The sequence below is a fragment of the Hyla sarda genome, chromosome 1, assembly GCF_029499605.1.
Source record: "Hyla sarda isolate aHylSar1 chromosome 1, aHylSar1.hap1, whole genome shotgun sequence".
NCBI lineage: Eukaryota > Metazoa > Chordata > Amphibia > Anura > Hylidae > Hyla > Hyla sarda.
The window spans coordinates 364094082-364107813 of record NC_079189.1 but is presented as its reverse complement, the minus strand read 5'-3'; the positions used below and the strand labels follow the sequence as shown (position 1 = coordinate 364107813).

At 38.5% G+C, this 13732-nt stretch overlaps 1 protein-coding gene across 3 annotated transcripts in view; it reads right to left on the bottom strand.

Moving 5' to 3' along the window:
• Positions 1-762: 762 nt before the first annotated feature.
• The window catches only part of LOC130307658 (tight junction protein ZO-2-like), a 45880-nt gene continuing 32910 nt past the window's right edge, over positions 763-13732 (bottom strand). For all 3 annotated transcript variants that reach the window (XM_056552186.1, XM_056552185.1, XM_056552184.1), the window contains 4 exons: positions 13594-13697; positions 7049-7202; positions 6438-6501; positions 763-889 (listed from right to left, as the gene is read on the bottom strand). In XM_056552186.1, the coding sequence (XP_056408161.1) occupies positions 6449-6501; positions 7049-7202; positions 13594-13697 (311 nt within the window). In that variant the 3' untranslated portion in view covers positions 763-889; positions 6438-6448. The remainder of the gene's footprint in view (positions 890-6437; positions 6502-7048; positions 7203-13593; positions 13698-13732) is intronic.

The window sequence follows — 13732 nt, the reverse complement described above, 5'->3', positions numbered from 1 at the left end:
CCTTCTGGGTAACACCCCTTCCCAGTCTGCGAATCTGACAGATTGAGCAGAAAACACAGAGCAATATCAAGGTAAAAAAACTAGAAAATATTAAAATAAAGGCAGGGGGTGGTTTATCACGATGGGGGCAGTGACCTGGGAGGATTATAACATTTTAAAAAGATCATGACTTTTACTCTTTAAAGCTTTTAATGCAAATCTGTATAATGTGCATAAGGATAGTTTCTCTCTAAAGGGCACTTTCTTGTAAGAACCGTCTCTTTCCATTTGTCCTATTCAGACATATGGTTGACAGAGGTAACCCCCCCCCCCCCCCCCAACATTGAGTCCACCTATGAACCAAAGCAGAGAGCCAATAACAGCCACTTTAGTCTCAGAAACATAATGGATTAAGGGTAATGTATAAATAGACTTCAAGATTTCATGCATAATTAATGTTCTACTGTTACCTATGACTTTATTTTAACATTACAGCTTAGGGCAAAAATGTTGCTTTTAATACAGAAGGTCAATTGTGTTATTTAAAATGTAAACTGACTATTTCTAATGTGTGTGTGTGTATATAATATATCTCAAACTATTTTTGAAAATTCTCATATTTTCCACTTTTGAGCCATAAGTAATAAAAACAGCAGGCATCAGTAGTGTCAGAATCCAGTATACTGCATTTAAATGGAAGTAAATGTACCGGAGAATATATTACTTGAACCATGTACAAAAAAAATATAAAGTATGATTCCTTTAATAATGGAAAACACAGCATTGTTACGAATTTGCCTTTAATTGAATACAAAATACAAATGCAATGGCTTTTATGTGTATGTATATTTATATCTTTGGTTAGAGAAAGAGAAAGTTGTTCTGGCATTTGAAGACCCATCACATGGACCTATAATGAAACAACAATATAACCATTATTTGAGATTATTTACTATGTTCACCATAGAGACCTTTCACATAGAGTTGTCAAACAATCAATTTTCACAGATCCATATACATTTAGCTTGATACCAAGTAGCCGCAAAGTTCAGTGCTAAACCCTGAAAACGTGTTTGGGAGGGAACGAAGGGTTGTTTTTTACGTATTGCACTTCTGCATTTTATGGTAACAATAATACATTATTTTTATTCTGTAGCTCAATGCGCTTAACTGGTTAACCACCAAGGATGTGTGCCGTTAACCGTTAACTGCCGGACACCAGCTGATTCTTGTAGCTAAGGGCCAGCGTTAATAGCAGAAACGTGGCGTTTTTTTAACGGTGTAAAAAAATAAATAAAAAAAGTTTAAGTAAAAAAAAAACAAAAACACATTAACCCCTTCCTTATTCAAATTTTAAATCACCCCCCTTTTCCTAAATTCCATATAAAAAAAATATATAATCATAAAAAATAAACATATGTTGTATCGCCGCATGCGTAAATGTCCAAACTATAAAAATATGATGTTTATTATACTGCACGGTCAATGGCGTATGTGTAAAAAAATACCAAAGTCCAAAATTGCGTATTTTTGGTCACTTTGCATACCCTAAAAAAATTTATAAAATGCGATCAAAAAGTCCCATCAAAACAAAAAATGGTACCGATAAAATCTTCAGATCACGGCGCAAAAAATTAGCCCTCATACCTCCCCGTATGCGGAAAAATAAAGTTATGGGGGTCAGAAGATGACAATTTTAAACATGCTAATTTTGGTGCATTTAATTATAATTTTTTTAGTAGTAATAGAAAACAAAACCTACATAAAATGAGGTATCTTTGTAACCGTATGGACCTACAGAATAAAGATTTGTCACGAACATCTCTGCTCGGCAGTTGATGCCTCATCCTGCGTAAATTAGTTCAGCCTTCAGGTGCTCCGGTGGGCTGGAAAAGGTGGATACAGTCCTAGGAAAGAGTCTCCTAGGACTGTATCCACCTTTTCCAGCCCACCGGAGCACCGGAAAGCTGAACCAATTTATGCAGGAAAAGTCCTCAACTGCCGAGCGGAGAAGTTCGTGACGAATCGAATTTACTGTAAGTTCGCTCATCTCTAATTACAAAGTATAATTGCTGGCACAAAAAACAAGCCCACATATGGGTCTGTAGGTTCAAAATGAAAAGGATTATTATTTTTAGAAGGTGATGGGGAAAATACAGAAGTGCAAAAATGAAAAAACCCTGTGTCCTTAAGAGATTAAAACAATACCATTTATATAGATTTTCTATTATTGTACTACTTCAAACTTGAACAAAATTGGTATGCAAAAAATTGTCTTTCTGACCTCTATGACTTTTTTTTTTTTTCCGTATACGGGGATGTATGAGGGCTAATTTTTTGAGTCTTGATCTGTAGTTTTTATCGGTACAATTTTGGTTTGATGGGACTTATTGATTTAAAAAAAAATTTTGATAAACGATGCGATTAAAAATCAGTATTTTTGGTGTTTGCTATTTTTTTTACGTTTACACCGTTTACCGTTCGGGATGATAAAAAATTATATTTTAATAGTTTGGACAATTACACATGCAGGGTTACCAAATATGTAAAACATTTTTTTTTATTATAAAATGGTAAAATAATGATGATTTCATTTTTTTTTATCATTTTACAACCTTTTCAAAAAAAAAAAAAAAAAAAAATTATATATATATATATATATATATATATATATATATATATATATATTTTACCCTTTTTAAGTCCCCACGGGGGGATTTTTATATGCAACTAGCTGAGTACCCAGCGTTGCCCGGTTTTTCCTTCCTAATCCTTGTTGGAGAGGAAAATAAACAAAAGGAGAAAGCTTTTGAGTTCATATCCCGTCCTCTTATATTGTTGTCATATCCCGTCCTCCTATCCCGTCCTGCTTTCCCGTCCTCCTATATCAACCTCCCATCTCGACCTCCCATCTCGACCTCCCATCCCGACCTGTAATATGTGTACCAGGTATTGAAATATCTCCAGCCATACAGAAGTTATGTGGGAACATACATTTCCCATTGATTTGCATGGGACTTTAAACAAAAACCCTGACCCTCACAAATAGGGGTAGTTAAGGGTTAAATTAACTATCCTATATTTTAAGTTGAAATATAAGTAACGTGTCCAAGTATTATCGAAATATCTCCAGCCGTTTGGAAGTTATGCAGTAACATATTTCCCATTGACTTGTATGGGACTTTAAACATAAACCCCGCCCCTGGCAAATGGGGGCGAGTAAGGGTTAAATCACCTATCCTATGTTTGTTGTTGACATATAAGTAACATGTGTGCCAAGTTTCATGTTAATATCTTTAGCCGTTTGGACGTGATGCTGGAACATACACACATACATACACACACACACACGTTGAGTATATATATATATGATTATTAGATTGCATTCACTGCATAATGCTATGCCTATGCATAGCATTACACAGCAAGATCAGCTAAGTCCAGGCTACATCATTAGATCAGCAGCAGGAGACGGGAAAGGGGACCCTACTCCAGTGGCCATATTAGCTCACCGCATCCCTGTGATCACGTTGTGGTATTCTGTTAGCTCCACTGAGTTACCAGGAACTTTCATTTCCAATTTAGATGCCATGATCAACATTGATCATGGCATCTAAAGGATTAAATGCTGAGCAGTGGCAGGACCACAAGTTAATCTAACATGTTACCTTGATTATCTTAGGTCGGCACAATTACAACAATTTGTATCGTTTTTGTCATGTTTTACTACTTTTTAAAAATTCTAAAAACTTTTTAGAAGAATAATAATTTTTTTTATATTTTATGTTTGTTTAACCCAAAGGGGACCTGCTCCCATTCTATGACGTGCACTCAGGAGATAATGCCGGACATAACTAATTACGGAGATTCCCGGCATTAACCCTTTAGACACAGTGAAATTGTGGTGTCCTGATCAGCTAAGAGGACAGCGAGAGGGCCCTTACCTGCCTCCTCACCACATGAACAGTGCTCCAATGCTCTAGTCAGCCACGACAGGCTGGAGCAATAAAGCCCCAATAACACTGATCAATGAAGTGCTATGGCATAGCATTGTTCTAAGGAATGCATGTAATTGTCCCCTATGGGGACAAAAAATAGTGTAAAAAAAAAAAGGTTTTGATAAATGTGAATTAATCCCTTCCCTAATAAAAGTTTAAATCACCCCACTTTTCCGATAAAAAATAAAAAAGGAAACAAAAACATATGTGGTATCGCCACGTGCGTAATTGCCTGAACTATAAAAATATGTTAAATTAAACCAGCTTATACTTAAGAAAATATCAAAGTCCATAATTGCGTATTTTTGTTCACTTTATACAAAAAAAAAAAAAAAAAAAAAAAAAAAAAGGATAAAAAGCGATCAAAGTGTACCATCAAAAAAAAAAATGGTACCGATAAAAACTACAGATCACAGAGCAAAAAACACATCACACATCCCCATATATGGAAAATTAGAAAGGTTATAGAGGTTGGAACAGGATATTTTTAAACATACTGATTTTCGTACAAAAAGTAATAATTTTTAAAGAAGTAAAACAAAAGAAACCCTACATATATTTTGGGTATCGTAACTGTATGGACCTACAGAATAAAGATAATGGCCCTGATTTACTATTGTAAACCAAAACAGTTTTGTTGGGTCGTGTGCCAGAATTTGCGCCAGAATTAAAGAAAAAAAAAAAACAGCTATCCAATTTACTGAGAGAGAAAAGTGGGCGTGACCTCATGGAAAGGGGGCATGTTCCTGACATTTTCAAAAAAATCTCAACAAATTTACTATGATTTCCTCAGAAAATGTGGTGGATTTGAGCTGAGGAAATCCACACAGATCAGAGCATAAGTAAAAAAAAAAAAAAAAAGCAAAATGTAGGGAAAAGTGCAAAACGTAGGAAAACTGTGGCAAAATACAAGTAGGGAATAAAAACCCACAAAGAAAACTACACTTTACTCTTAGTAAATCAGGGCCAATGTGTCATTTTTACCGAAAAGTGCACTGTATAGTGCAGGAAGCCCCCAAAAGTTACAATGTTTTTTATTTTTTTTATTTCGCCCAACAATTTTTTTGGGGTTTCGCCGTAGATTTTGAGGTGAATCCTCAAGGTGTTAAATTGTCATTTTCTGACCCAAATAATAATTTAAAAAAATTTCTGTTTCATGTTCATTTTGGTATTGATCAAACGATCGCTTGTTACTCAATTTTTTCTGGGACATATTTACGTATACAGTTCCATTTTGATATTCATCAAACAATTGCTTTTTACTAAATTTTTTCCGGGATATGATGTAATAAAAAATGCAATTCCTTTTTTTTTTTTAATGCTTACACCATTCAAAAGACAAGACAGATAACATCATATTTTAAATAGATCAGATCCACACCACCACACTACCAGGGAACGTTTGAATGACCCTCTAGAAAACGCTGTCAGCTTTGACAGCAGCAACCTTAAGGGTAAATACCTGGCTGCGGAGATAACCACATGCCAGCTATTAGCAGTGCCCCCCCAGCTACTGAAATCATTCAGGCACTATTATAGAGGTATTCTGCCCATAGACATCTTATCCCCTCACTCCCTCTCCCATAGACATTAATGGATGGGGTGTGGCGTGACATCACAAGAGGTTTACAAGATTAGAAAAGCAGCCTGGCACACAATGCTGGGTGCTGCACAGAGATCGCGGGGGTTCCCAGTGGCGGGTCCTTTGGATACAGGAACAGTTGTCTATGGGTGGAGTACCCCTTTAAGTGTATAAAAGTCATGGTTCATTAATAGTGTTGCTCGCGAATATTCGCAATTCGAATTTTATTTGCGAATATCACATATTCGCGAATTCGCGAATATAGCGCTATATATTCGTAATTACGAATATTTTTTTTTTTCACAGTACACATCACAGTGATCATCCCTCTCTGCTTCCAGCTTATGTGGTGTAAGAAGGCTCTAATACTACTGTGTGAGACTGGTGTGCAAATTTTCGCATATGTGAAAATTTGCATATGATATTTTTCGCATATGCGAATTTTAGCCTGTGTTAATTTTTGTATATGCAAATTTTCGCATATGGTAATTTTCGCACATGCGAATATTCGCATATGCGAAAATAAAACGAGAACATTACGAATATGCGAATATTCGCAAATATGACGAATATTCGTCCATATATTCGCGAATTCGAATATGGCCTATGCCGCTCAACACTATTCATTAAGGGGTTAGGCAACTTAGAAAAAAAATATTCACCACCACTTTTATACTTCGTGTGAGTTCGGGCAGTATCTTGATAAACCTAGTCCTTCAAAAATTTTCATCAAATAAAAATCTTTAACTGAACTGTAAATTACACGTGTAGGAACTGGATTGGTGACAAGCAGAAGAGGGAGACCTATTTTTCCACTCCTGTTGTAGTCCACTATGTAATGGATCGTAGATACAAAATAAAACCATGAGACAACAAACCTTTATTTTGTTCACTGCTCCTTTGATCTTGGATTTCTCCTCTTGTTTGCATATGGTGGATCATCTAAAAGTAAACACATTAAATGTTAACATGGAGATATCAAACTAACAACAACAAAAAAAATTAAAAAGGCACCAAGGTTATCGCTACTATTCAGTAAAATGACTACCCTGGTAAACTAAATTTTGGGTAAAGCCGATTACTAGAATCAATACAATTTGCAGTCTCCTGTCTGCACTGATAGGTCAGTAAGAACAACTAAAAGTTCCAAAGTAATCAGATAAAAAAGACAACAACACACACACACAACCACACTGGACCTCACATATGAAGAGATTCCTGTTAAACCTGTTAGGGACTGGTTAAAGGACATGTCTGCAGATTCTCGTGAGGTCTGTTTGGTTTAGTACAGAGCATATTTTTGTCTCCGGTTTGAACTTTGAAATGCAGGGGAAAAACACGATATACAATCATAACGTACAATGGATATCCTGCCAAAACCTAGAAGGCAAATGCTATTAGTGAATAAACCACAAAAGGAAAGAGGCGGAAATAGATTTTCACATAAATGAAATATTATGACAAGGAATGACTACAAAACTTATCTCACCTTCCATTTCCGAATCACTGTCTTCCACATATGGCAAGTTTATCAGGGTCTGTCGTTTGTCCCTTAGGACAACCAGCTGCAACTTCCCTCTAGATTTTTCTATCAATGCCTGGGCTTCAGTTAAAGACATGTTTTCTGTCAATATACCATTTATCTGAAAAGAAACAGAATGTCAAGGGATAGAACATATGACATTTTACAACTTTTATACGACATACAACTTTTTTCATTGGGAAGCTCATCTGGAGATTATAGGGGGTCCCAGCAGTCGGACCCCCCCCCCCCATGCGATCGTTAATTTCAGTCGGAATACACTGCAGTACTTCTATTTTAAAGTGTACTGTAATTTGACAGCTCTCCTAGTACACTCTACCGTAACCCTCCATCCACCATAAATATACCCATGGGGGGAGGGGGCATTTATGATTGTAGGTGTAAGTGAAGCATTTTTCTACACTTTTTTTTGTGTGCTGGTAATGTGTAGGAGAACCAAATGTATTAAATGGTTGCAGAGCATTTTCTGAAATTTTACTCTTCACATACACCATAAAACTAAGCAAAGTTTGGGCTTATATATTTGCATTAGTGTGCAATTTTTATTTTCCTTTGCTTTTAAAAATAAGTTCTGTGTGAAAAACAGCTGGCCTTTACAACTATTTAAAAACTGCACTGATCTAAATTAAATCCGCACACCAATGCAGTTTACAGCCACAATGAGAGCACACTTTGGCCAGACAGATGTTGTTATGTGGATCTAGGCTTTCGGTACAATAAGTGACCAACTAGCTTACAGACTAACTATATTAACCCCTTAAGGACCAGGCTATTTTACCCCTTAAGGACCAGAGCATTTTTTTTCAAATCTGACCACTGTCACTTTAAACATTAATAACTCTGGAATTCTTTTAGTTATCATTCTGATTCAGAGATTGTTTTTTCGTGACATATTCTACTTTAACTTAGTGGTAAAATTTTATGGTAACTTGCATCCTTTCTTGGTGAAAAATCCCAAAATTTGATGAAAAAAATGAAAATTTTGCATTTTTCTAACTTTGAAGCTCTCTGCTTGTAAGGAAAATGGATATTCAAAATATATATTTTTTGGGTTCACATTTCCAATATGTCTACTTTATGTTTGTATCATAAAATTTATGAGTTTTTACTTTTGGAAGAGACCAGAGGGCTTCAAAGTTCAGCAGCAATTTTGAAATTTTTCACAAAATTTTCAAACTCACTATTTTTCAGGGACCAGTTCAGTTTTGAAGTGGATTTGAAGGGTCTTCATATTAGAAATACCCCACAAATGACCCCATTACAAAAACTGCACCCCCCAAAGTATTCAAAATGACATTCAGTAAGTGTATTAACCCTTTAGGTGTTTCACAGGAATAGCAGCAAAGTGAAGGAGAAAATTCACAATCTTCATTTTTTACACTCGCATGTTCTTGTAGACCCAATTTTTTTATTTTTTGCAAGGGGTAAAAAGGAGAAAATTTTTACTTGTATTTGAAACCCAATTTCTCTCGAGTAACGACATACCTCATATGTCTATGTTAATTGTTCGGCGGGCACAGTAGAGGGCTCAGAAGTGAAGGAGCGACAAATGGTTTTTGGGGGGCATGTCACCTTTAGGAAGCCCCTATGGTGCCAGGACAGAAAAAAAAAATACATGGCATACCATTTTGGAAACTAGAACCCTCAGGGAACGTAACAAGGGGTAAAGTGAACCTTAATACCCCACAGGTGATTCATGACTTTTGCATATGTAAAAAAATATATATATTTTTTACCTAAAATGCTTGGTTTCCCAAAAATTTTACATTTTTAAAAAAGGGTAATAGCAGAAAATACCCCCCAAAATTTGAAGCCCAATTTCTCCTGATTCAGAAAACACCCCATATGGGGGTGAAAAGTGCTCTGCTGGCGCACTACAGGTCTCAGAAGAGAAGGAGTCCCATTTGGCTTTTTGAAAGCAAATTTTGCTCTGCGGGCATGCCGCATTTAGGAAGCCCCTATGGTGCCAGGACAGCAAAAAAAAAAAAACACATGGCATACCATTTTGGAAACTAGACCCCTCGGGGAACGTAACAAGGGGTAATTTGAACCTTGATACCTTACAGGTGTTTCACGACTTTTGCATATGTAAAAAAATATATATATTTTTTTACCTAAAATGCTTGTTTTCCCAAAATTTTTACATTTTTAAAAAGGGTAATAGCGGAAAATACCCCCCAAAATTTTTAACACAATTTCTCACGAGTACGGCGATACCCCATATGTGACCCTAAACTGTTGCCTTGAAATACGACAGGGCTCCAAAGTGAGAGCGCCATGCGCTTTTTAGGGACTTGCATAGGGGTGGACATAGGGGTATTCTACGCCAGTGATTCCCAAACAGGGTGCCTCCAGCTTTTGTAAAACTCTCAGCATGCCTAGACAGTCAACGGCTATCTGGCAATACTGGGAGTAGTTGTTTTGCAACAGCTGGAGGCTCCGTTTTGGAAACAGTGGCGTACCAGACGTTTTTCATTTTTATTGGGGAGGGGAGGGGGGTTGTATAGGGGTATGTGTATATGTAGTGTTTTTTACTTTATTTTATTTTGTGTTAGTGTAGTGTTTTTAGGGTACAGTCACACGGGCGGGGGTTCACAGTAGTTTCTCGCTGGCAGTTTGAGCTGCGTCAGAAAATTTGACGCAGCTCAAACTTGCAGCCGGATACTTACTGTAATCCTCCGCCCATGTGAGTGTACCCTGTACGTTCACATTGGGGGGGGGGGGGGGGACGACATCCGGCTGTTGCAAAACTACAACTCCCAGCATGTACGGTCTATCAGTGCATGCTGGGAGTTGTAGTTTTGCAACCGCAGTAGGCTCCGTTTTGGAAACAGTGGCGTACCAGACGTTTTTCATTTTTATTGGGGAGGGGAGGGGGGCTGTGTAGGGGTATGTGTATACATAGTGTTTTTTACTTTTTATTTGATTGTGTGTTAGTGTAGTGTAGTGTTTTTAGGGTACAGTCGCACGGGCGGGGGTTCACAGTAGTTTCTCGCTGGCAGTTTGAGCTGCGGCAGAAAATTTGACGCAGCTCAAACTTGCAGCCGGATACTTACTGTAATCCTCCGCCCATGTGAGTGTACCCTGTACATTCACATTGGGGGGGGTACATCCAGCTGTTTCAAAACTACAACTCCCAGCATGTACGGTATATCAGTGCATGCTGGGAGTTGTAGTTTTGCAACAGCTGGAGGCACACTGGTTGTGAAACACCGAGTTTGGTAACAAACTCAGTGTTTTGCAACTAGTGTGCCTTCAGCTGTTGCAAAAGCTACAACCCCCAGCATGTACGGACAGCGGAAGGGCATGCTGGGTCTTGTAGTTATGCAACAGCTGGAGGCATACTACTTTGGCTGGGGATGCTGGGGATTGTAGTTATGCAACAGCTGGAGACACACTGGTTTGCTACTTAACTCAGTGTGCCTTCAGCTGTTGCAAAACTACAACTCTCAGCAGTCAGACAGCCAACGGGCATGCTGGGAGTTGTAGTTATGCAACCACCAGATGCACCACTATAACTCCAAGCATGCACTTTAGCTGATTGTGCAAGCTGGGAGTTGTAGTTATACAACAGCTGAAGGTACACTTTTCCATAGAAAGAATGTGCCTCCAGCTGTTGCAAAACTACAAGTCCCAGCATGCCCATAAGGGAATGCTGGGAGTTGTGGTGGTCTGCCTGCTGCTGTTGCATAACTACAGCTCCCAGCATGCCCTTTTTGCATGCTGGGAGCTGTTGCTAAGCAACAGCAGGAGGCTGTCACTCACCTCCAACGATCCAGCCGCATCAGGTCAGTCCCTCGCCGCTGCTCCTGGGGCCCCGATCCCAACATTCACACCGGGGATCGGGGTCCCCAGCACCCGGGGTGCACGTCCCGCACCCGCTCACGTCCTCCGGAAGAGGGGCAGAGCGGGTTGCGGGAGTGACACCCGCAGCAGGCGCCCTGATTGGTCGGCCGGTAATCCGGCCAACGAATCAGGGCGATCGTGAGGTGGCACCAGTGCCACCTCACCCCTGCTGGCTATGGCTGTTAATAATTCCGGGTCACCGGGTCATTGGAGACCCGATTGACCCGGAATTCGCCGCAGATCGCTGGACTGAATTATCCAGCGATCTGTGGCCATCGCCGACATGGGGGGGTCATCATGACCCCCCTGGGCGATATGCCCCGATGCCTGCTGAACGATTTCAGCAGGCATCGGGCACCGGCTCCGCTCCAGACGGTTGCGGGGGGCTGGTAAAACACATGACGTTCTCATACGTCATGTGTCCTTAAGGACTCTAACCACTAGGACCCACCCTGTCCCCTGGGTGAATGAAGCATCAGTGCACATGAATGCCAGCTGCTCCATACATTCTCTGTGGGACTTATGAACATTGCTAAGCACTGAACAAGTCAAAGTTCACAGAGTCCATAAAAAATGAGTACAGCGGTGGGCAATCATGTGTTCTTTTGATCAATGGGGGTTCCAGTTGTCGGCCCTCACTTACAGTGTCCCCAGTTTCATGGATTGTGATCAGCTTTAACCCTTACAGGGAACCTGACAGCTTGTTCACCACACTAAACCCCATACATAGGGTTATAGTGTAAGTGAACATGATTAAAACAATTGGTGGTCCTGTTAGGGAGATAAGAGCCCTTGTTACTAATATGCAAATGAGCCCTTTCACACAATGGTGGCGGTGGAAATAGGGGAGAAGAGGGGACTGAGGCAGGGATGCTCGCAATGCCAGCTACCTATTTTATTGCGCGAAAGAGGTATTTTGCATACTCCCTTATCTCGCTAAAATGACCACTATTCGGAGTGAGTAAAACATCATTTTACTCATGTTCACCTGCACTATAACTATTTGTATGAGATTAAGTGCGAGTGAACAAGCTGTCAGATTCCATTTAAGAATGCAGCCTTTTTTCATTTTTGCGTTTTTTCTTTTTTCTCTTTACTTTTTAATAGCCATTACTATTTCAACTACAGACCCATTTGAGGGCTTGTTTAATGTGAGCCAGATTTGTGGGTCGAATAAAAAAACAGCAACAAAAAAAATAAAGACATTTTTAATGGTTTTGGCGGTTTCAATTCTAAGCAGTGCACTATACAGTTAAAATCATACTTACAAAGATAACCAATATATATTGGTTTTATTGACATTATATTTTGTTTTAATGTACGCGGAAATACCACATATGTTCATGTTTATTTTTGTCTGCATAAGTTTATTTGAAAAATGGTAAAGAGGGAGTGATTTAAACTTTTATAAGGGGAGGGACTTACATTTATTAACACAATTTTTTACTTATTTTATTCACTATTTTTCAGTCCTCAAAGGGGCCATAGCATAGCATTAATCAGTGTTATGGACACTCTGGTCCTCCAGCCTTGGGGTAGGTTGTCCTGTCACCGTTAATGGGTTTTCAATCAGTTTTTTGTATAAAGGATACTGCACTCAGGGCCCCACTTTTTGTCCAGGAATACTGGCCCGTCTGTCTGGAAAAAGTCAGGAGACAGTCAGCTGGCCACAAATGAAATTGGTGGGTTCAGCCAACATTTTTCTAGATAACTCTAAAAAGACAGGTGGGGTTCACATTTTACTTTACAAGTAACTAAGTGACTAATTTCTAACAGATGTGATTGGTAAATCCACAGTAAGTTAATGTAAACATGTCTGGAATCAAAATATGTATCTATCCTAACAATTTTTTTTTTTATAAATAAAATAATATAAGGGTAGACTAGATGACCCATGAGGTCTTTTGTTTCTAGTATAGTATTTTATCTCTATTCTTCAAATACCATTTTATAGTGTAGCTATGCAAAAAATTAAAATTAAAAAAATACACAAATTTCAGCCCTTCAATACACTGGACTATATTGGATCAAAAAGAGCCATGTGCAGATTGACCTGACAGTTTTCACATGGCTGAACAGATGTTTTTCTTTCTGTAATTTTTCTGTAATTTGCTGCCTCTGAGCAAACTTGGTAAATGATTAACAAAGAGCTTTCCAAAGCACTTTTGGTGAGAGATAAAGGAAATTAACAAGGAGGGGTAGGCAACACTTTGGGTGTTGGTTGTAGATTTTCTTTTTTCTACATATTCCATATGGTCTTGTTAGTCACTAAATGCATTCATGTAAAAATTTCAAGCTTAAAAAATGTGAAAAAAAATAAAATAAAAAATAAATCACCAAATTAATGGTTCAAGAAAAGTTAAAGGGGTTATCCAGGAATAAAAAAACAGAGCCAATTTCTTTCAAAAACAATCCCCATTTGTCTCCAGGTTGGGTGTGTTTCTGCAGCTCAGTTCCATTGAAGTGAATGGAGCCAAGTTATAAGATCTCTGTGGAGAGACATGGGGCTGTTTTTGGGAGAAAATTAGCTCTATTTTTCTATTCCTGGATAACCCCTTTTAACTGGAAAAGCATTTTAATAACTAACTATAGAACAAACTGGTCATTTTAGACCCAAAAAATTAAAAAATTTGAAACCTGTCTACCTTGAGAACTATATCTCCTTCATGCAAATTCCCATCTTTTGCTGCTAAACCAGTGTTGGATAGTCCTTTAATGTAGATCTGGCTGCCAAGACGAAGACCATATTCTGAAAGATGAACATAGAAAAGAATAAGTAAAATA